The sequence below is a fragment of the Amblyomma mixtum genome, chromosome 2 (assembly GCF_055824585.1).
Source record: "Amblyomma mixtum isolate Tamu chromosome 2, ASM5582458v1, whole genome shotgun sequence".
In the NCBI taxonomy this organism is placed as follows: Eukaryota; Metazoa; Arthropoda; class Arachnida; order Ixodida; family Ixodidae; genus Amblyomma; species Amblyomma mixtum.
Window position 1 is genome coordinate 259610055 of NC_143013.1, and position 23294 is coordinate 259633348.

The window sequence follows — 23294 nt, forward strand, 5'->3', positions numbered from 1 at the left end:
CTTTAAAAATATTTTAGACATGAAAAAAAAAAACAACGAAGTGACCGGACAGCAGCGCCGCACGCCGGGTCAAGTGCGAGTTTCGGGGCTTGCGCAGCGCTACAGCGCTACACAAGCAATAATCGGGAGTGTTTCCTACAGGGGCGTATATGCACTTTACGGGAGGAAAGTGTGCAAGCGATTTCGTGCACTGAAAGCGTCGCTTCATCGCCAAAGCAGCCCCGCCAGCTTTCCAATATCGAGGTTGGTTGGATATGGTGCCGCCGGCTCAGTGAAAACAGCGCCGATTCACACGGGAAGCGCTCAAAGAGGGGAGCTCAACTACGCCTAAATCACGTTCTTTTCGGTGAGTCTGCGTGTCTTGGACGTGCATTGCCTGTTATCACGATGGCTCCGTGTGATTTAAACGGCCCCGATACGCTCTGATGTCGTCTGCTGGCGTTATCCTCACCCGTCTCTTCGCTTCCTACAGAATACTGTGCACCGCTACTTTAGCCAATCATGACTGACGCAAAGTACTTCACCACGACCAAGAAAGGTTAGTTTATGCATGTTTCATTTTACTTCTCGCTCGCATATGTGCACCTGGTACGATGATTGAGAGCATCTACCGCGGTCAACACGGCGTCGATAAGTTGCAAAGCTTGAAAGCTCGTCTGATTTTTCAAGCAAGAGCTATGTTTTTTTTTTCTCGAACGCACTTGCTGTGAAGGGGGCGGCAACACCAACCGGCTCATGTTCTGTGTCGTTGGCGTATCGCGGCTGCAGTTTTACGTCCAGGACATGAACTAACCGCTGCTCTCCGATTCCAGGTGAAATATTCGAGCTGAAGAGCGAACTGAACAGCGACAAAAAAGAGAAGAAACGTGAGGCCGTTAAGAAAGTAATCGCCTCGATGACAGTCGGCAAAGATGTCAGGTGGGGTTTGCCGGCGTTACCAGGCCACATTTCCTACCACTGTGATGTGTTTACGAATGCCGGCGTGGATTTCCTTGCTCGTCCGACGGCTCTGTTTGCTGAGTGCCCTGAACAGAGGAATGCTCGCAATGCTAAGGTTCTGGGTCTCTATGCGCCAGTGATTTTGTCCAGTTTGAAATACTCGGTAGCAGCTACGAAAGTAGTGAAGTCACTCCAAACTGATTCCGCGTTTCGTATGTTTCGCAAGCCGTAGCGAGGCAGATAGGTGTACGAGTTCGGACAGATGCCACTTTGTGACGCCATAGTTTATGAAATTCTTTTCGAGACGTTTTGTGTGTAAAAGGCATTTTAGCAATCGCCAGGTATGCTTTTTGTACGCTTTGAGCAAGAATCAATTTATATCGTTTACTGAACCCCTACTGTCCACATAAATTTGATTTATCACGGTCATCAATACGATACATTTTAAAGGTACCCAGACAATCAAGGTATCCAGACAATGTGAATGTAACAGGCTAGGAATTTGCATGAATCGGTTTTGCATGCATTTGAAGCATCTAGATGTGTAGAGCATCAGTCGGAGAACTGCAGATGAAATGTGAGAAACTGGACACAAAGTGGAAATAAATTGAAAATTGGGTTTTTGAGGAAGCGAAATGATGCAGTAACTGACTTCTCTTGTATCTCCCTGTAAAAGTTTGTGGTGACATGTGCAGCCTGTTTTGCCTGCAGCGCTGTTGTCTTGTAAAAATTGGACTCCACCTCTTGTGTTGGATGCTACAAGCTGTGTTGATAATAGTTTTAATCTTCTTTTGCAGTGCTTTGTTTCCAGATGTAGTGAATTGCATGCAGACGGACAACCTGGAACTGAAGAAGCTTGTCTACCTCTACCTAATGAATTATGCTAAGAGTCAACCTGATATGGCTATAATGGCTGTGAATACATTTGTAAAAGTGAGTGAACATTCTGCTGATTTTCTACAAATCTTTGCCTTAAATGCATCCTATGGGATTTAATCCAGCTGCTCAGAATTAGGAGCAAAAGGTCGTTAGCGTACACAACTGATAGATTTGTTAAGTTGTTGCAAAGATGTGTTCTTTAGTGCTGTGTTTTCTTACTAACATTGAATATTTTTCTCTGATTTTCTTCACATTTATTTCATTTTGAAGATATGTAATATCTGACAAAGCAAAGCATACTGACAGATGAGACAATTTCATATACAGAAAGAGGACTGGGAAGGATGGGATACATTGCTATCCATTATAAACTACATGTGAAACTGAGATGGGTAAAAGTTAATGCCTGGTACGTTGTGCACATACCTGCTGTTGCTTGGCATCACTTCACGCTGTGCGTGTAAATTTTAGTATTTTATGGGTCACTGCAGCTGTTTAGAGGCAGCATGCCAAGAACTGCATTCTACTAGATCTTTTAGTCTGTGTCACTCTTGTGCTTTTGACTACACCCATCTTCAATGGTGAACATCCAGTATCATTTTTAAATGTTGTATACAAGTAGTGGTTGCATTGAAGTGACAGCTTAAAAGCTCAAAAAGCTCAGGCATGGCATTTCATTGCTTGTGTGCCCAGGAACATGCTTTCGTGTGCTTCTAATTAACATTTTGTCTGCTCCTCACCTGTTTGTTGTAGACAGTGGAAAACCTAAAGAAAGGATTTGCAGTTGGGTATATTGTTACCTATTCGCTGATCGTTGATGCTCAGGACTGTGAGGACGGCAACCCCCTGATCCGGGCGCTGGCGGTGCGCACCATGGGTTGCATTCGTGTGGACAAGATTACGGAGTACCTATGCGAACCCCTGCGGAAGTGCTTGAAAGACGAGGACCCCTACGTGCGAAAGACGGCTGCCGTGTGCGTCGCCAAGTTGCATGACATCAACGCCCCCCTCGTGGAGGACCAGGGCTTCTTGGATCAGCTGCGAGACCTTCTCTCTGATTCCAACCCCATGGTGAGCCCCTTGTTCCTCCCTGCACTACTTCTTCTCGTCGTATGGGGCTCTCTGCAGCCCGCTTTACATCCGCGGCTGACGGACTACATTTTAAGGTGGAAGCCTTTGATGCCTCATCGTTGTAAGCAGGAGTGGTTGGCAGAAATGTCACGCTTTTCAATTGGCCGAAATGGCCGTGACGTCACAGTGCGCGAATTTCAAACGGGGCCAATTGTGCTTCGGCTAGTAACCAATTAAAGGGGTGGTATAGTGATGCTCCAAGCAGAATAAATAAATAAATAAATAAAACAGTAGGAAATTGGCCGAGTTGGGGAATCGAACCAGGGTCTCCGGAGCGAGAGACGAGCATGCTGACCACTCCGCCACGCCAGCTCGATGGTTTGGAATGAACAAAGGTGCGTCTAGTGAATAAATTGTCTTCGTTCACCCTCATGTTCCTCCCTTCCCCCCCCTCCCCCCCCCCCCAAAAAAAACAATTTTTTTTTAAATAGGTAAAAATAAAAACTAAACAAAAATAAAGAAATGCAAACCAGTGCGCAAGGAAAGGCTTTCGCCTTGCAGCACTTGAGAGAGCCAAAGTGCCCCCTGAATTTTTTTACTGGGCTGCTTGGTGCTTTTCTATGCTAGTAGCCCGAGAGAGGATGTTGTGGCATATAAGCACTTGCCATCTGAACATGTGCAGTTGGAAAAGGCAGTGGTAAATTCCCAACGCAAAGTATCAAGTGTGTCACATGGATGCGACAGAACCGTTGTCGTGGCATTAGCCTTTTCATTTGCTGGTTGCAGGGATGCTGGAAAGTTTTGTTTCAATTCTTGACAGCAAGTTCAGGTTTCTGTATATGTTCTGTTCTGTACAAAAGTTCAGGGATGAGTTCCAGTTTACTGCTGCTTTATATGTGTTGTGAATGTTTGTAGTTTGACTGCTATTTGCCAGTTTGGCATCATCACACTGCTTTTACTGTCCCTCAATAGAACTTTTGTGGTCCGTGGTGCAGGTGGTGGCCAATGCGGTGGCAGCCCTGTCCGAGATGAATGAGGCCTCGAGCAGTGGCCAACCGCTGACTGAAATGAGTGGGCCGACCATCAACAAGCTTCTGACGGCACTGAACGAGTGCACCGAGTGGGGCCAAGTGTTCATCCTTGATTCGCTGTCCAATTACGCGCCCAAGGACGAACGCGAAGCCCAGAGTATCTGCGAGCGGGTGACTCCTCGCCTGGCACATGCCAATGCAGCCGTTGTCCTTTCGGCCGTCAAGGTTGGTGTGGACTCGCCCGTTTTGCTTTGCAGCATATAGATGCAGCCATTGTGCTTGGTCGCCGTTAGAACTGCCGGACATTTTTTCTGCTTGTTGTTTTAAGCTAAGTTTACCCATATTCTAACGTCTGGGTGTCAAATCCAACCACTCTTTTCTGTGGGTGGTGTATGAAAATGTAGCCTAACTTAGAGTGTGTCAGATGGCACTTCTGACTCCCGCTGCAAAACTATGATATTGCGAGTGCCTTAAAAAATGCGTCTGAAGTCGTGAGATGGCAGCAAGCTGGAATCCGCTTTTATGTGATAAGAAGATTGATGCCGTCCTATCTTAGACCACTGCAATGCATTTAACTGGTGAGAATTTGAAGACTTGGACTTCAGTTGTCATTATTTTGGTGACTCTTCCAAGCTTTCTGCTTCTGTGGCACTGTCAGCGGCATCACTAAGTCTGTGGCTGCCAGCACACGTGCCTTTGGGATTCCTTTGTTGATACTCTCTGGGCACATTAATGTCACATGTAGCATTCAACAAAGCCAGGTGTTAGTTTTGTTGGTTTTGAGTGTTCCGGTCATAATGCCACTTAGTAGGTCTATGTTCGAAGTGTCATCTAGACAAAGGTGTCCTGAAACCACAGTTCATTATTTGCTGTTCGGTGGATGATACCAGGCATAAGTGTGCAGGGTGAATGACACATAGTGGGAACGTCTAGCATATTCTACTGCGCTCCTCTCTGCGCCATCTGTGAGTGCCTTGTGCAGACAGCGTGACAAGGTGCCACTTCATGATTTTTTCCCACAGTCAGCATAGAGTACATAACCACATGCTTGAGTGTTCCCACTAAGTGTGGTCCACTGTGTCCAGAACCGAAGCCTTACTCCTGACTGGGATGCTATGCAAAAGCCTAGCAATGTTTGCATGGCTGGCAGGATTTAATGGCTGCAAAGACAAACCTCTCTGTGCACTTGTGATGTTATTTATGGTTCTGTCTGGTTTCTGTTGTAAGGCATCCTATCATTCTTTAAGTGCATGTGGGCTCTTTAAAGTGCGCCTGTTCGTTTCATTTGTTTTCGCTCCCCAAGTGTGGCACATGATGCTTGTACTTAATGCCATCGGGCGCTAGTCTAGTGTTTTATGTTTCTGTTCCAAACATTTTTGATTGGTGGTGCTTACCAGTCCTCGCATAGCTTCTCATGTTATGGCGTGTGTGTGTGTGTGCCTGTGCAGGTGCTGATGAAGTTCATGGAGATGATGAGCAGTGACTCTGACTTCGTCACCACCCTGACGAAGAAGCTGGCCCCTCCCCTGGTGACCCTTCTGTCCAGTGAGCCTGAGGTGCAGTACGTGGCCCTCAGGAACATTAACCTCATCGTGCAGAAGAGGTACGCCTATATGCTTCTGCCTTGGCTTACAGAGGCTTGGGCTGGTGGTCGTGACCTGAAATTTTAATACGTTTGCATTACAACCGCCATTACTGCAAATAGTGACCAGCGTTGGCAGGTGAAGCCTTGGTGGAGAGAAATCTCTTCACTTTCAGGGTGGTCAGGGAGAGGGTAGGGTGAATCAGTGGGAGGGATCGGTGGTGAGGAGATATGGTGAGGCACACTGTGATGGCTGGATTGGATCAGGTAAGTGGAAAGAGGGGCTACAGCATGTGACACGGTGATGATGGACTGGATCATGATCCAGTCCATCATCACCGTAAGGAGTACAGTACACAACATGCTAGACATATTGCGGCGATTTTTGTTTTGTACATTTCACTCAGTCTAATCTCTGAGCCTGTTCCTTAAGCCTGATGATCCTTCTTTCCTGCAGGCCTGACATACTTAAACATGAGATGAAGGTGTTCTTTGTCAAGTACAATGACCCCATATACGTGAAGCTGGAGAAACTGGACATCATGATCCGCCTGGCATCCCAGGCAAACATTGCCCAAGTCTTGGCAGAACTGAAAGAGTGAGTTTTTTGAGGCACTCACTTCCCGCTTTATGTGCCATCTGCTGTGCTTAGTTTGTTGGTGCACATGTGCATATCTAACTTTTAGGTTGTGCCCAGTTTCATTAGCTTGGGCTAGTTGCCAAGTGCTGTATTGGGCTGGACTGTGCTTTGCATGATTGGAGTACCTGGTTGTTAACAATGACCTAGCATGCAACTCCTTGCTCTTATTCATTGCCACATATTGTATATTTTTGTCTGATTTAGAAGTTTTGTTTTGTGCTGTGTGAGAAATGAAATTTCTAATGAGGACAGTATATGAAGGGAGAGGACTTGGATGCTCTTTGGCATAACCCCCCCCCCCCCCCCCCAAAAAAAAAAAATTTACGGCTCATTTGCTTTTTTTTTTTTGCTAAAGTAATTTTTGTCAATTTTTCAATGACTTCAGATGACTCGGGGGCCTCTTTCACAAAAGCAATGTAGCAAAACCATTGTTCATACTGTTCCTAAGGCACTATGAGCAGTGCTGAAGCTTCAGTGCGTGAAATTTAGCACTGCTGTTTGCCATTATTTTTTGCTTGGCAATGTGATGTGCTATTGCCTTAAATACGAAGTTTCACCAGCATGGCTTTCAAGATGGCTTTTCACTTTATCATAAAGCCTAGTAGTACATAGTACTACTCCTGGTAGTAGTGGTAGTAAAACTTAGTTAAGGGGAAGAACTCCAGCTGTCAATAACAAAGCAAGAAAAAGCATGTAATCTGCTTAGTGATTCTTTTATTATCTGTGCTATTTTGGCATGGGCTGAACTTTTATGCTTCCATCTTTCGTTATGTGTGCTGTATGCTTGCATCTGAGGGTCAGGATCATTAAATCTGCCTGAGGCATTGCATGCTACCTAGGGTCAGAGTACATTTTGAATTTGCCTTTTCCACAAGGCCGCTCCGTGCATTCGCGCCTCTCCTTCTACTTCCTTTTCTGGGCCTCGCTGATTGCAAATAGCCAGCTTCGATTGTGCGTGTGTAGTTCATGCTGGTGGCAGATGCATGTGACAGGTGGTGGCAGCTGTCTAGCATGCACCTTCCACTTTGCATGCACGGAAAACATGTGCTAGTTTTCAACCAATTTTCTGAGTAGTAGACGAAGTTTTGCGCACTTTCCAGAGGGTGGCTACATCCTGTAAAAAGGGTGGAATGACTGCTGTAGGTCTGTAATGGAGCGACGATGTTATAATTGACCAGGTCACCATGATTCACTTCAGTTTTTCCAAAGGTATGCAAAAGTGTGCAAAATACAATAGCCATTAAAAAGCAGGGCAATATTCCAGCCAGCACACTTGCCCTAGACTACAGGAACTGCTGCTTACACTTGTCAATGCACCTCTGCGCTGACAGGTGCACCCCTTAGTTCAAATTCCAGTGCAGAAGCACAGTGCACCTGTTCATTCCAGGCTGTTTTTGCAGCTGTCATATTTTGTAGGCATCGGCAGCCGACTGTGTATGAGGCCACCCGCCTTTGCACTTCATCTGTCTGCTATTCTATGCATGTGCATCTTATCTGTATTAGTTAAGCAGTGTATCTCTACTACCTTTGTTCTTTTTCATGTTGACTGGTTAATCGGGTGCTTGTACCCTTAGGGGCAGTCTGTTGTTGAACATTGCATTCCCTCTTCCTGTGAAGGTATGCAACAGAGGTGGACGTTGACTTTGTCCGCAAGGCGGTGCGAGCCATTGGTCGATGCGCCATCAAGGTGGAGCAGTCGGCCGAGCGCTGTGTCAGCACACTGCTTGACCTAATCCAGACCAAGGTCAACTACGTCGTCCAGGAAGCCATCGTTGTCATCAAGGTGGAGCCTTTTTTAAGCAGGTTACATTAATCTTGTGTTTGGCAGGTGGCCTCTCACTCATGACACGTTCTTTCCCGTGGCCTTCTCAACCACAGGACATTTTTAGGAAGTATCCAAACAAGTACGAAAGCATTATATCCACGCTGTGTGAAAACCTGGATACACTAGATGAACCGGAAGCTAGGTAAGTTGCTCTGAGAAGTTCATTGTTTTCATTGTTCTTGAGAGGCTCGACTTTTTTTTGCCCTGACATTTGTGGCCTTATCTCTGCTTCTGTCTTTTTTGCACAGAGCATCAATGATATGGATCATTGGCGAGTATGCAGAGCGCATTGACAACGCAGATGAGCTGCTGGAAAGTTTTCTCGAAGGCTTTCATGATGAGAATACTCAGGTGACAGTTTTTGGATGTTTTCACATCCATGTGTACTATAACTTGCTGCTGTAGCATTGTGCAGGCTGGTTACAGTACGAAAGCAATGATGGACATATTTACTATCTGTCTTGCAGGTTCAACTTCAACTGCTGACAGCCATAGTGAAGCTGTTCTTGAAACGGCCCACAGAAACCCAAGAACTTGTGCAACAGGTATAGTTCTCCTTCACCTTTATTGTGCCTATTACAGGCTGATCTGTGCTTGTGCTCTGTGTGCTTAGTTTTGAAAAGGTAGCATTGGCTTCATTGCTCTCAGATCATCTTAGACATGGGTTATAGGTGTGGCTTGGAGGTATTGTTGTGTGGGCTAGTTATTTTTGTTGTAATTGAAATAAAAATATCGACTGTTCTGCAGTGTAGCGGCAGATGGAATGCTGTGCCAATTGCTGCAGCCAGCACCAGCATATTAAATCTGCTGCACGCTGCTACAGATTGGTGGTTAACGACGAAATTGCATCAAGGCTGCACCAAAATAATGTTCCAGCTACCAAGAGCCGCGGCGAGATCGAAGAGGCTAAGGCTACCAACTAATGTGCACAGGCTACCTCATGATGTGTGCAGACTACCTCACGATTTGCGCTGGCTACCTCGCGATGTGCACAGGCTACTGTATAATGTGCACAGGCTACTGTATAATGTGCACAGGCTACTGTATAATGTGCACAGGCTATCATATAATGTGCACAGGCTATCATATAATGTGCACAGGCTATCATATAATGTGCACAGGCTACCATATAATGTGCACAGGCTACCGTATAAAGTGCACAGTCTACCGTATAATGTGCACAGGCTATCATATAATGTGCACAGGCTATCGTATAATGTGCACAGGCTATCGTATAATGTGCACAGGCTATCGTATAATGTGCACAGGCTATCGTATAATGTGCACAGGCTATCATAATGTGCACAGGCTATCGTATAATGTGCACAGGCTACTGTATAAAGTGCAGTCTACCGTATAATGTGCACAGGCTATCATTTAATGTGCACAGGCTATCATTTAATGTGCACAGGCTATCATTTAATGTGCACAGGCTATCATTTAATGTGCACAGGCTATCATTTAATGTGCACAGGCTATCATATAATGTGCACAGGCTATCATATAATGTGCACAGGCTACCATATAAAGTGCACAGTCTACCATATAATGTGCACATGCATGACTTTGGTTCCTTCTCCTGATGTGTGATGTGAGTGGAGAGGGGGTACAGCATGTTGCACTGTGCTTGCTGGATTGGAGCAGGTGTATGGCATGTCACATTGTGATTGATGGACTGGATCACTCCACCCGCGTGTGCAGTCCGAACCAGTCTGCAGTAGCGGCTGCTCCGTCCGATGGGGAACACAGTGCTAACGCATACTCTGCTGCATCAGTCGCATTGACCCTCTATAATTTTTTTTAAACACATGGACAGACAAAGGACCTGAATGGAAGTTTTTCGAAGAGATGGACTAGGCACCTGGCTGATCCGTCTTGCTCTGTGCAGGTCCTCAGCCTGGCCACACAGGACAGTGACAACCCGGACTTGAGGGACCGGGGTTTCATCTACTGGCGGCTGCTGTCCACCGACCCTGCTGCAGCCAAGGAGGTGGTGCTGGCCGAGAAACCGCTCATCTCCGAGGAGACGGACCTGCTCGAGCCCAGCCTGCTCGACGAGCTCATCTGCCACATCGGGAGCCTCGCCTCTGTCTACCACAAGCCACCATCTGCCTTCGTGGAGGGGTCACGCGTTGGCCTCCGTCGGGCCCTGCCTCCCAGGCACAACTCGTGAGCGTGTTGTTTCACTTCTTGCCACTTAGTTTTACGGCATGAGCCGTTATACGGAGACCACTCTGTGCCTTCATATGCGTGCATGTGTGCGCATACACACATGCGCACATACACACACCACAGCTTCTCTCCTAAAAGAGGAAAATACTGTTGATGCTGTAAAAAAAAAAGTATTGCCGCAGAAAAACAAAGCATAATGTAAGAGAGACTCGTGGAGAGCGCTGCCACCGGCAAGATACCGCGGTCGACGACCACGCGGCAGTGAGAGAGACTCCTGTGGCAGAACAAAGGTGGTGAGTCTTGAACAGCTAGCTCAGATGAGTTTTGTGCTAGGAAAGGTGTGCAGCAGGAAGTGTGTAGGAGCATCAGCACTAAGCAGCTTCTACATGACATTTGCAGCCAGTGACGGCTCTGGCGAAATCTTTTTAACTAAGCCGTAGCCTAATTTAGCCAATAATTTTTTTTAATTAAAAACAGCAGTTACAGCTCTTGCAGTGCGTAATAAACTGACAAGGTGTTCATATCAAGAAAATAAAAAAAGAAACCAGGTGATCATACAATGTCATGTGGCATTTGTGTGCCAGTAGCATGATTTTAGTCATCGTTTTTATATTCACCTTCAATGCATCTTCTCAGTTCCGATGCCTAGCTGCTGTGGCATTGCAAAACAACCCCATTTTCTGGCTTTCCTTCCTTCCTCGTAGCCATCCTTTTTTTAACTTTGTTTATTGGTTTTTTGCATTCGTTCATATCATTTTTCATTTATCACGCGGGAATCATTATAATTTTCATTCTCGCCAGACTCTTTTGAATTGCTTCAGTGGAATCGTGATCGCGCATGACAACTTGAAAATGTATGACACTGTCTGAAAAAAAAAAAAATCTATTCTGTGTCTCAGTGCCGTTCTTTTCGGGGTACATATTCTCATTTTTATATAAATGCTTTTTTTTTTAAAAAAAAACCTATGAAAACAGCATGACCGTGCACAACAATGCTGGGTTCATTACTAAGAGGTTAATGTTATCTGCCTAATCATGGCAGAACAGACAGCGCCAGCCCGTTATGCGCTGCCGAACTATGCCCGTGACATGGTGGTTGAAGAATAGCGGCCTCTTGTGCCTAGCACTGCATATCGCCAGCTTCTTGTGCACATATTTATGCTGTCACGCCGGACATCAAATTGTTCGTCTGGCATCCAAGATTCACGCTCTGAAGTGGTGGCTGATGTGCCTTGCTGCTGTCGTCTTTTTGCAGAGTGGGCTCTGCAGAAGAAGCTGGAGCGGCAGGAGCCGGGGACCAGTCGACAGTGATCCCCAGTGCCGACACCCTGATTGGGGACCTGCTGAGCATGGACATTGGGGCACCCCCTCCCGTGCCTCCTGTGGCAGCAGCCGTTCCAGCTGCGGCTGCTCCCTCAGCGGCCATGGACATCTTTGGCGGCGGTCTGGACAGCCTGGTGAGTCCAACTGCATTCTCTCATGGCTGCCCAGTGCTAGTGGTGTCGGAGTAGTCGGGCGATTTGGACACCGGAATTGGAAGACCGAATCCCGCTCTGTTCGCTCCGCAGTCGTGGCACTCTCTTGCAGATCGCAATGTTCCAAATTTGATGTAGTTGGCTCTTGCTAACACGAACTGCAAAACTGAAAATTTATTTGAATTGCAGTTAAACCTCGATTTAACGAAGTCTGTAAAAGGGCAGTTTACTTCGTAATACTGAAATTCTGCTACATCGGAATTCGTCTGCATGCTAAGAATCTGCCAAAAATGCACTGCGGATAACTCACGGGAAAAACTTCCGAGCACTCCACGAGCATCGCTGACATGTTCCACCGCTGCCACGGCTGCGAGCTCATTGCCGGCGGCAGCAGCATCCCAGTGGGCTACGCCATCTGCGTCTACCCCCCCCCCCCCCCCACTTCTTTTATTCTTCTTTTTTCCTCCATGTCAGCGAGAGCGAGATGGATGTCCTCCAGTCGCCAACCAATGAACCGAAATCAGGCCCACCCCGCTCCTCTTGTTTTTCGCTGCAAGCCCGCGTGTGTGTCATTTTGCACGTGCGCTCATCGTCTAAGCGAGAAGCGAGGTTGTCAGGTTTGGAGTACACGACAGGTTTCACAGCTGACGGATGTGCCGCTGACCCTTCAAGTTCTTTTACCAAGCTTTGGGCATCTGTCAACGCGATTAACACGGCGCACGATTTTGCACTAGATAGCAAGAACTGCGGGCTAGCTTGGCATGCTGCAAAGGCTGCGCAGACTCTCGTGCCAGCCTCGCTCGTACTACCCCAGATGGCGTAACTGGCGGCGAGCTCGTCGCTGTAATCATCGTTGTATTTGCATCTGCCTGCGCGCTCTGTATGTGAAAGCCAGGCGCCACCCATCTTATGTATGCACTCCAATGCACGCTTTGGCACATGCTGCTCACTAGTTTTTTTCTTAGGTTCATTTCCAGCCCGCACTGCAATTTCTGAACATTGAAAGTGCAGCAAAATCTACTTGGTTATATTGAAGCATAAAAATATATGCTGTTCCATGGACAAAAAGTTGTGAAAACTTCATTACATCGAGGATTTTGTTACACTGAAGTTCGTCACATCGAAGTTTAACTGTATTCTGAGTGCGAATTAAGTGGTGCCTTTGTATTACTTTTGATTTTGTCGGGACCAGAGCAACAATAAAAATAAACCTGATTCTTCAACAAAGCAACTTCAAATTAATGAGTGCCCACAGTGCAGTAAAACATGATTGAAGCATATTCTTTTAGGGGATTGTTCTGCTTTGGATGTAGTCGCATGAAATCCCCGGCTCAGCTTTATTTAAAGACCTCACTCATCTAGTACCCGCTTACGATGTAGTAACTTGCCGCGCACCTCTCGTCACGTACAAGGCTGAAAAGGTCTCACGTGAAGCAGCCATGAACTGCGCTGCGGGTATCCTAATGCACAGATTTTTGCATAAGTTGAATGTGCTGTACCTGCAGTTTGCGAGTTGTGCACATTTTGTCGGCTCGTTGTCTCGCAGCTGGGTGACCCTCTTGGCGGAGCGGGAGCAGCACCCATCCCAGCAGCGGCAGCCGCTCCCCTGGGTGCCACCAACACAACTGGTCTGCTGGGTGACATCTTTGGCCTCGGCACCACCAGCACCTTCTACACACCACCCAAGCAGGCAAGCTCCCTTCCCCTCCGTTTAGGATCATCTCCTTGCTGTTGCGACATAGTTGTCGTTGAAATGATCTGTCCAAGGGTACTTGCTAAACCTTTTTGAACCCCCATGGCGCCCAGAAGGTGCCTTGCGTTGCATCCCTTCCTGCCTAAAATTGATGAAAAAAAAGATCATGCAGAGGTGTAGCCTCTCAGAAAAAAAAAATTGGAGGAGACACTTAAGCTCTGCCTTAAGGATATGACACGATAGCTTTAGTGGAATAACGCCCTTATAAAACCCCACTTAACCAAGTCATACTACAGTAGAACCCCGCTGTTACGTTCCTCACTGCTGCGTTTTCCCGGCTGTTACGTCGTTTTCTTCGGGTCCCGGCATAGCTTCCATATGATCCAATGTATTGGGAACCCCGCTGTTACGTCGTAGCCGAGGAAACGATCCCGCATGATACGTCGCAACCGGGCTCCCCGAACCCGCCCGGGCAATGCGCGCCAACCGGTATTTTGATTTTTGACAGTCTTGGCCAGGCTTGGCTACGGAACTGGCTGCAAGAAGCCGCACGCGAGTTGGAGAGGCCGCCGCTAGATGGCTATCTGCCTCGCGAACGCCGAATGTCGCGATCTTTATCTGGGAGGTGGTGACGAGGAGGCGCGGGGCTGCGGTCGCTTATCTGTTTTTTTCAGCCAGCGTTCGCTTCGGCGGACGCAGTTGTTGCCACCTCGCGCGTCTTTTCTTTTCTTTCACTCTTTATTTTTATCTTTTAACTCTCCTCTATCTGCAAGTGACAGCGGTGGTGGCTCGGCTGGAGCCAGTCGGCAAGCCCGTGCAATTTCCTTTTCATCCTTCTCTCAGTCGCAACATCTTTATCGTGCTTTGATGGCGTGATAGCGTTGCGTAAGCGGAAGGCGCTTCCCCTTGAGGAAAAGCTGGACGTACTAAACGCAGTCGACAGGTAGTCGGGGCGGCCTACCGGGAGCAGCGCGGCGAGCAGCCTACGAACATTTCAGTGCTTGACGCTATGCACAACGTCGCTTCAGCGTGGACTGCAGTGAGCGCGTGAACTGCACAGCACTGCTGCGTGCGGTGTGGCCGCACCGCAAAGCGACGCTGACAGCAATGCGGCCTTTGCTATTGAGAAACGCGTTGTTCTTTCCGGCGAGCGAAAGAAACTGCAATCCATCATTCTCGATTTTTTAAAGTCCTAGGGTCAATTTGCGGAAATAAGTTGTTTCAAGTCAAAGCTGCACTGTTTTCATTAATTTTCGGTGCTTTCCTCACTGTTGCGTTTTCCCGGCTGTTACGTTTTTTTTTCCCGGTCCGGTGAAAAACGTATGAACGGGGTTCTACTGTATATGACTGTGCCTGCGTGGTCCGGGGGAGCATGTACGGCTCGGAATGGAAAGCTGCTGGAGGGTTCGATTCCCCTCAGCCTCCCATCCGATTTGAGAAGCCTGAGTTGGCAGCTGCTCCCAAATCGGCCATGTCGCTTGACATTGCACAACCCTACTACCAATCTGTGCCTGACCATGTCAGCTCTTAGCTATCACCTGCCAGAGCCGTGCTCACATTTTTTCTCACAGCGGTGACGCCAAATTTACTGGAAAATGGGGCCTTTAACGTGGTTCCTTTAAAATTGCTTAAATTCTGTTATTGGTGACTGGCTCTATAGTGAAACAGCGTGCTTATAAGCAGTTGTAGTATGAGTAGTCCCAGAATGTACTGGGTAAATGAAAATTGGTGATGGAGGTGTGCACAGACTTGAATGCTCAAGGAACCTGAAAACCACTCCTAGGAACCCAGTTTGAGAACCCCTAGTCTAGCCCACAAAAAGGACAATGACAGACTTGAAAATCACTGGCTGTATAGCTTACTGCTCATTTATGGTGGGATCAGTGTCTTAGAAGAATTTTATTAATGAAGTCACTATTACAAAATCTTCAGGAAGCATGTATTTTTGCATGCTGATTCCAAATATATACTTTAATTTAATGGGAAACAAGTTCTTGTGCACTTATGTAATATGTTAGGCAACTTTTTGCTGAAAGCTTTCAAGAAACTTTGCTGTAGGGAACTTGCTAAAATGCATGTAACTAGTTTCTCTCTAAGCCAAGGAATGCGATAAGAGTGAAGGCCTATTATAAAAGTTGAGCTATGGGGTTACAGCTAATTTGATCACAGAAGCATTAGGGCAGCGTTTCTTGTCAACCTTGCTTGCACAAGTCAGTGTGCAATATTCAAACAGCCAAGAAAAAAAGTTGAGAACAAGGGCGTGTACTTAAAGGTAGCTTTTTAACAGACTGCAGATTTGATACCTGTGGATAATGATAACATATGAATTAACAGCGAAGCAAACAAAGAAGTATTGGTGTTTCCACTCCTTCATTCTACGTACTCTTGCCTCCAGGTGTGGCTGCCTGCAGCACGAGGAAAGGGTCTGGAGATTGCCGGCACCTTCACTCGAAAGAACGGCCAGATCTTCATGGAGATGACCTTCAGCAATAAGGCAATGCAGGCCATGACTGGCTTTGCCATCCAGTTCAACAAAAACAGGTGGGTAAGCCTTTTTTTTTTCTGCAGGAGCTTAGTCTTGCATGAAGGGGCCGTAAGTTTTATTTACGCGATAAATTTCTGCAGGCACGATTTCGTTGTGCGGGTGCGCAAAATGTATTGCAGATCTTTACTACTTTATGCGCTGTTTAGAAATGGGAGGCAGTTCAAATGTGTACACATGCAGCTGACTCGCTGTAATTTGAACTCGGAGGAGACAGAAAATTTGTTCAAGTTATGTGGAATTCAGGTTAGTTGAGCAGGACCCCAGAAATGCCTTGAAAAAAACAAAAAAAAAGAAAGAAAAACAAGCGTTTGAAATAAATCTGGAGCCCTCACTACAGTGTCTCGTAGTGCCAGGTGTATTGTTGAGATGTTAAATCCAGTATCCCAGTCCAAGCCCTTGATCTTTTTATCCCCCCCCCCCCCCCCCTCCCCCTCTTTCATCGGCACAGCTTTGGCCTAACTCCTGCACAGCCGCTTCAGGTGCAAGCCCCCTTGCAGCCAAACTTCCCGGCAGATGCAAGCCTGCAGCTGGCCACCACTGGCCCTGTCCAGAAGATGGACCCACTCACCAATCTGCAGGTAGGTGGTGCTACGTTCACAGAGCAGCTGTTTCAGAGGCTGCCTTGTCTTGGGCTGCCTATGGGCCCCCAATGAGTCTCTTGACGTCTGTGCAAGAATTGTAAGTGAGAGGGTTCTGATCCGCCTCTCTGTTGGCAACTACTTATCGCAAGAAATGTGTTTGGGATTGCTCAGACGCATGCTTTTGTAGCCATTGGTCAGCCATCCGTCAGTGTGGCTGTCTGCCCCACTTAGTCTTGTTTGACGCCCCGGCACCAGGCTTGCTTCCTGCACGGTTTCAAAGTCTCATCTGAGACAGGCTGGTCGAACAATGCACTTTTACATTCCTGCGGTGTGTGTGGCTTATCTTGAGCGTTCACCCCAGGCTATCTGAAGGTGTACGCTGAAATGATAGTGCTTGGCACTGCTTCCAGTTTTTAGTGCAGTGAAATGTAGCCTCACTGTTGTGAAGCCACAGGTGTAGGTCACCAGAGATTCTGTTTCAGGTCTCGTATAATTGGATTCCTTTCATTGTTTGTCAATTCGCTCGAGCACCATGTTATCAGCGGTGCTGCGCGTGATAAGGATAGAGGGTGTTGGAGGAAATTGCACAATGCTTCCCAGTGTCTGCTGATTTGTGGCATCGAATTCAGCATGCCTCTCATGTTCATTCCAACGGGCGCAATTTCTAATATGTGCTTTGAAAATGACATTTCTCTAGGAATGCAAAAGGTTCACAATAACAGAGCTATTCTTGTTTTATTTATTTACAGAAACTCCTAAAGGCCCTCATGCAAGGGTATTACATAGGGGGGTGGCGGCAAAAGTGCAAACATAAGAAAACTGAACAGTTAAGAAAACTAGAAAAGCAGAATCGTTGAACAGGTAACAAGTATCAAAATGTGGTGGAACAACACGCAAAAAGAACACAATGGCAACAAATAATAATGCGAAACATAAATATCAAACGCTTGGGGTGAACAGAACAGAACTAGTAGACGAATTACACATCCCTTTTCACTTATGAATTCTGTCAAGGCAAGTTTGTTTTGATAAGCTTTTTGGGAGGCTTCCACCGCTTCGATTGCTCCTAGGGAACTCAACAATTTTTTTGTTTCAGAGTTGGTTGTTTAGTTTTGCTACTTCTTTCCTGGTTTTTCAGCCGCAACACCTGTCTTCGCACTGTTCTCAACACTAGATGGTCTATAGCTAATGGTTCGACTTTTCAGCTTAAACTAAACAAAAACAAAGATAAAAGTACCCTGAATTTAGTAGTCAAACTTGGTTTTAGCTGCAATAGTCAGTATTCTTGGCATGGAAGGCATATACAGTAGATATTTTTCGGACTCTCTAGGGACCGCAAAAACGACCGAAAAATTGGGCAGTCCAGAAAGTCAAATTTCACCGAAAGAATCTTGAACTTATTGCCAATATGCGGGAGGAAGGGGTCACTTGTATTGCACACATTCTGAACCTCCTCATGACTAAATTTCGCTGCGTGTCACGAACACTGAGGATGGGCGGCAACTGCTTTCACGAGCTCAGCCTGGCTGTGCTGCCCTTGGCATGTTGCCGGTGAACGCACGGGTTGGAACAAAGTCTAGACTCAAAAGTGAACACGCCGCTGTGGGAACTGTGCTGCGCTCGCAGTACGAAGGGCCCGGAACAAGAACGCGAAGAAACGATAAGAACCGATAAACGGCCGCAGCAAGTGCTCCTTCGACGTTGGCCTTCGTAATTAGGCCTAGCGACTAGAGCGAAAATCTGCATCGTATCCAGCAATATGCACTGTACAGTGGCTTGTGTATAATGAGAGGAGTCTTGCGTGTCGCCAGTTGTTTACGGTTTTGCAGTAGAAAGGTCAGGGTTGCGGTGTGCTTTTCTCCGGGTACGCTGACCTCGCTTTGAAATGCACCACCATTTTCTTCCGTGCTCGCCATCACTGTGAAGCTGTATGCCTCCCACATTTCGCATGCGTGGAACAAAAACGGCACCAAAACAGAACTTGACACCAACAGCGATTGGCCACCACACTGTTAAGCGGCTTCTGGCGTGTTGCACGGTGTGCCCGCTACGACGCTGAGCACTCATGGGCATTGTGAATTTTGTTGCAGCTGTTGATTGGTGCAGTTCCATCATCACTGCGGCATGAGCGCAAATGACCGAAGGTTCGAAAACAAAACTATGCTGTAGTATACAGTGCCTTGGCTGCGCTGGAAGAGAATGCAGTTGCACGGGTTGGCCTCTAAGCATATTTCTGTCATCTGCGTTTTTCCTGTAACCTGCAGCTTAAAAATGCAATATTTAGGTTCCAATAGAGGAAGGTCGTGTAGGATTGAAGTGGCTGCTGTGAAAATAGTGCAGAAGCGCGCACATGGGCCCATTGCCCGCTCCATGCACCCGTCCTCTTTGCTATTGCCTCCTTAACACTAGCAGCTGCTCATTCAGACGGAGAACCAGTGCAGGGCATTTAGAATTTTCTGTGCATGTGAACAACCGCGAGAGCCACAGAGCCTTGCAAATTCTAGAGAAGCATGTTCCTCTTACTGTCTCCACTTCCTGGCTACTACGTTTCTCAGTTCGTATGTTTTTACAGCGCAGCGCACCTGCCGGCGGTGGCAGGTGGCGTGGGAAGAGCTACGCTCAAATTTCGCATTAGTCTGTCGTAACAGTCCGTCAATTTCTTCTTTCCGTGGTCCAGTGAAAAACATAGCTGCATAATGGCGGTGTTCTAGTTTATTATCACCCGCTTGAGCAGTTAGTTGGTTAAGTAGGTTTATCAGCTTCATGTAGGACACTGGCACAAAACCTTGCATGGTCGTCATGAAAAGTGTCATATTCGGGATACTGCGATCATCAAGCTGCAGTTCTATCAGCGCTATCAACGCGCAGACCACATGAAGCCCCGTCCTCTTACTCGACCCAACGCAACAACCCGAATTAAACTTGTCAGCCTAGTTTTTAGAAGTACTTCTACTTGCGTTCTTGCTGCTGCAGTGGCTTAGTGATGTGGTGCTTGGCTGCTGACCCAGAAGATGTGGGTTCAGTTCTGGCTGTGGTGGTCTCATTTTGATGGAAACAAAATGCTAGAGGCTTGTGTACTGTGCGACGTCAATGCACATTGAAGAACCCCAGGTGGTAGAAGTGCAAAATTACTGGCAAACTGTTCATGCTGACAAAAATGCCAAGGTATTCTAATTGATTTCTGACCACGCAGAATTGCCACATTAAATCACCGAACAACGTCAGTAATTCATTTTCCAGCTAACACTCTAAAAAAACAAAGACAAGCACTTCATTCAGAGTGGTCTGCATTGCTGTTCCAGGTGGCCATCAAGAACAATGTGGACGTCTTCTACTTCAGCTGCGTGGTGCCCATGCACGTGTTCTACGTTGAGGATGGCCTGATGGAGAAGCGAATGTTCCTGGCCACATGGAAAGACATCCCGGCCCAAAACGAGCTGCAGTTCTCGCTGGATGCTGGGCCGCTGACGGCCGACCAGCTGGCTCAGCAGCTGCAGCAGAATAACATCTTCACCATCGCTAAGCGCAACGTTGATGGCCAGGATATGCTTTACCAGTCACTCAAGCTCACCAATGGCATCTGGGTGCTCGCCGAGCTCAAGATCCAGCCAGGGAATCCCAGGATCACGGTCAGTGTTGGTTATTGTGGCTTTGTTGTGCAGCTCTGTCGGTCACCATGGCTTTGGCGTGCTGCGTTTTTGGCTGTCATGGATTTCTACCACTCTGTTTATCATAACTTTTTTGTGGCCAGCCCTAGAGCAAGAGGGTTTCCTCATATAGCGCACGCATACTGAAGGTAGAAGTGAGGTCTCGTTCCGTTATTTTTTTTGTTGCTATTTGATCACCACCGTTATGCCATCAGTGCAGCCGGCACGGGACACCAAGCATCCACACTATCTACATTTCCGCTAACTTTTGGGTTGGCGACGTTTGTGGGGAGCCTACAGACTGCAAGGAGTTTCTTGCGATTAACAAAGATTTTTTGCTTCCATGAAGGTAACTTGGCAGATGACTCACTTTGTTGTCCCCACTTCTATTGCTTTTGTCTTGGCAGTTTGGTGTGATGCTGACATGACAGCACAGCTGCCTAGTTATTGGTGTCGCTTCTTTTGCCCTAGTGGTCTTTTTTTTTTATTTTCATGTTGATGACATGATGGCAATGGGGTGAAAGGTAGCTAGGTGTGTGAATGAGGCCTTACTTGACCCTAATCTTTTAGGCCCCCGTCCACTTTTTTTTGCGACTTTGTGACCTAACTAAAAAAAGACTTATTCTTCTTGTGGCTGTTCTTTTTCTTTACAGTTGTCTCTGAAGACGAGAGCACTGGAGGTCGCGCACGGAGTGCACCAGATATACGAACTTATCCTACACAGCTGAGAAGACTGAACGGGAATGTTTCTCCATGCCTTCTTTAATGAGTTTGAGTCTCCAACTTGGCTTTCTTTTTTTTTCCCCACTTGAGTGGCATGTATGCTGAGCATAAGTGCAACATTCCTAAGTTATATCACCACGTTGGTGTGAAGTAGACCCAACACGTGCGCTTGGTTGAAAAATCTGGTTTGCCTGCAGAGGCATCAAAATTCTTTTCTATTTTTTTTTTTTATATACTGGACATTCCCGACCCAGATGTCACTTTTGATTATAGTGTATAGTTTAACTAAAAGGTCTTTCTTTGCTCAGTGGCTGTGTAGCTGCTTTTTTCATTTTTTTTTTTTCTCCTGCAAAGGAGTTCTTAGGTTTTCCTCTGCTCTCTGTTGACCAGATGTGTGTGAACGTGAATGTTTTGCCTCAAAGGAGCGAGTTAGCCATTGAAAGCCCCGTGTTCAGACTCACAAACGTCGCACCAGGGCACACATAAGTGAGACGTTATTCTTATTGCCGAGTCTTTCGCAGTTCACTCAGCTGCTGTGAGGGGTCCGAGATCCTGTCAGGGCCTGATAGCCAGCGAAGATTCTGCACTCTTGCAGCATTGGATCATCGCACACCAGATGCAAATTCTGGGCATAAGAAGAGGGAAAATGAGTGCTTTGGTTTCTCATATGAGTAACGAGCTTGGAATCGAGGAGTGTGTTCTGTCACTTTCGCTTCTGTCGCCATGGAACAACCAGTTGTATTCTTGCCACCACTGTACAAGGTTGTTGGTGTCCTCATTTCGCAAAACAGCTAAACTAAGAGCTAAACTAAACTGGTGGCAGCTACTACAGCGGGGGAGCTTTTTAGTTTACACACAATGCAAGCGCCTTTCAAGCATGCATGTACTTAAAATCATGACGCTAGTAAGTGCATAGATTTGCTTGCAGTCTTATGTGGGAGGAGAGGTCTAAAGCAGCTGGTTTCTTGGAAATTTTTCTACTGAATAAACTCAAACCACGAACTTTGTTGATGGAAAGATGCTTTCGGCTAAGGCTTGTGTGACAAGTGTCGGTGTACCTTAGCTTTCAGGGCAGGCTAGTTCCTGTGGCTGGCAGTAAGCGCCTTTCATGCTAAAACCTAAAGCAATGCACCTACCAATAAATGCTCGGACTTAGGTGTGTTAATAAGAAAACACTGGTATCTTAGTCATTGGGTTATCCAATTTCTTCACATTTTTGTTTGCTTGCATGTTTTGTTTCGTTAATTTTTTTTTAGAATGTCGTGTTAGTACCCCTTGCATTGCTTGATTGGAAATCGTGCTTGTAAAAGGCAGTGTTGTTTTTCATTTTTCACTATAAATGTACCACAATGGACTAGAAGGATGGTTTAAAAGTTTAACAGTGACACAGAAGTGAAAGCATTGACCCATTTTTTCCCTCGGAAAGCTGTATAAATAGTATGCACGTTTTCGTTTTTGCTACTATAACAAATGTTGTACATTTATGCTAAGCTTTTACCCATAAAAGTACATGCATAAACATGTCTCAGTGCTGTTGCAAAGCACAGAATGCATTGGCGTGTGCATGCGTAGTTTAGTCTGTGGAACACCATTGTAAATCGTGCTAAGATTTTTTTTTTTTCGATCTACGACAAAATGTTCACTCGAGTGCTTGTGTTCCATTCATATGAGGTTTTGGGGGGTGGGGTCTACACTTGTGTTCAGTGATGTATAAAAGCCCGGTTAACCTTAATTTTTTATTTTTTTTAATTGTCATGAACTTGTGCGATGCATTCAGTTGTTGGCTTTTGCCAGGTGTTACAGAAAAAGTTGGAAAATGTAAGTGTGAAAGTTGTCTGTATAAAAATAAAATGCATTGAAAGATTGGTGGCTAATATTAGTTGCCTTTTCTGATGTAATCTTTCTCTGAAGTGGGGACTTCCAAGGTTGCAGGAAACTGAGCGCAGAATACTTTTTAGCTTTCTGTTGAGTAGTTTCAAATGGGCTTAGATGTTAAATACATGAAACAAAATTTAAAAAAAACCAGGAAGGCCTGTTGATTTATTCAAAGGTGAATCATTTTGCATGGTAGAGAAGAAGAGGACTTTGTTGGAATATCTATGCAAAATGCTGATGTGGTCATTTAAAAAGACTGAACTGATGGAGTGTAAAAAGGATGTATACTTTGAGTGCGATCCTTGAAGTCTTCCACCTTGGCAACAGTCTGAAAATAAAATGGTGCCATGACCATAGACCACTTGATGACATGGAGAGGTATAGTAACGTGACCAAATATGGTGTACCCCAGAAATGCTGCCTGTAATGGTGAACCACTTCATCAACAAGCGAACGTTGCAGAGCAGTAAAAAGTCAACTGAACAGCGTGGACTAAAACTGTTCTGGCATGCACCCAAGTATTTCATGCTTAACGAAAGCTTTGACATCAAATGTGTAGACTAAATATTTGTCGCTGCTCCAATACCGCTGGGGTTTTTTCAGACGTCCAAAATGC

The 23294-nt window shown here is 46.3% G+C and overlaps 1 protein-coding gene across 1 annotated transcript; it reads left to right on the top strand.

Annotated features, from left to right (window-relative positions):
• Positions 1 to 88: 88 nt before the first annotated feature.
• On the top strand, positions 89 to 22677 carry AP-1-2beta (adaptor protein complex 1/2, beta subunit). Its single transcript, XM_089573671.1, has 19 exons — positions 89 to 346; positions 473 to 538; positions 813 to 918; positions 1737 to 1872; positions 2644 to 2889; positions 3885 to 4145; positions 5369 to 5523; positions 5960 to 6100; positions 7760 to 7925; positions 8021 to 8109; positions 8216 to 8318; positions 8435 to 8512; positions 9856 to 10136; positions 11395 to 11596; positions 13161 to 13304; positions 15703 to 15848; positions 16301 to 16430; positions 19736 to 20062; positions 20734 to 22677. Exons 2-19 carry the CDS (start codon positions 502 to 504, stop codon positions 20806 to 20808), a joined length of 2823 nt encoding a protein of 940 aa, XP_089429797.1. The 5' UTR covers positions 89 to 346; positions 473 to 501; the 3' UTR covers positions 20809 to 22677.
• The last annotated feature ends 617 nt before the right edge of the window (positions 22678 to 23294 follow it).

Excerpts from the sequence above, each read along its gene's own strand:
- AP-1-2beta (XM_089573671.1), top strand. The coding sequence starts at position 502 with ATGACTGACGCAAAGTACTTCACCACGACCAAGAAAG. Across the intron at positions 13,305-15,702 it reads TCTACACACCACCCAAGCAG|GTGTGGCTGCCTGCAGCACG; the intron begins GCAAGCTCCCTT and ends TCTTGCCTCCAG. Across the intron at positions 16,431-19,735 it reads ACCCACTCACCAATCTGCAG|GTGGCCATCAAGAACAATGT; the intron begins GTAGGTGGTGCT and ends TTGCTGTTCCAG.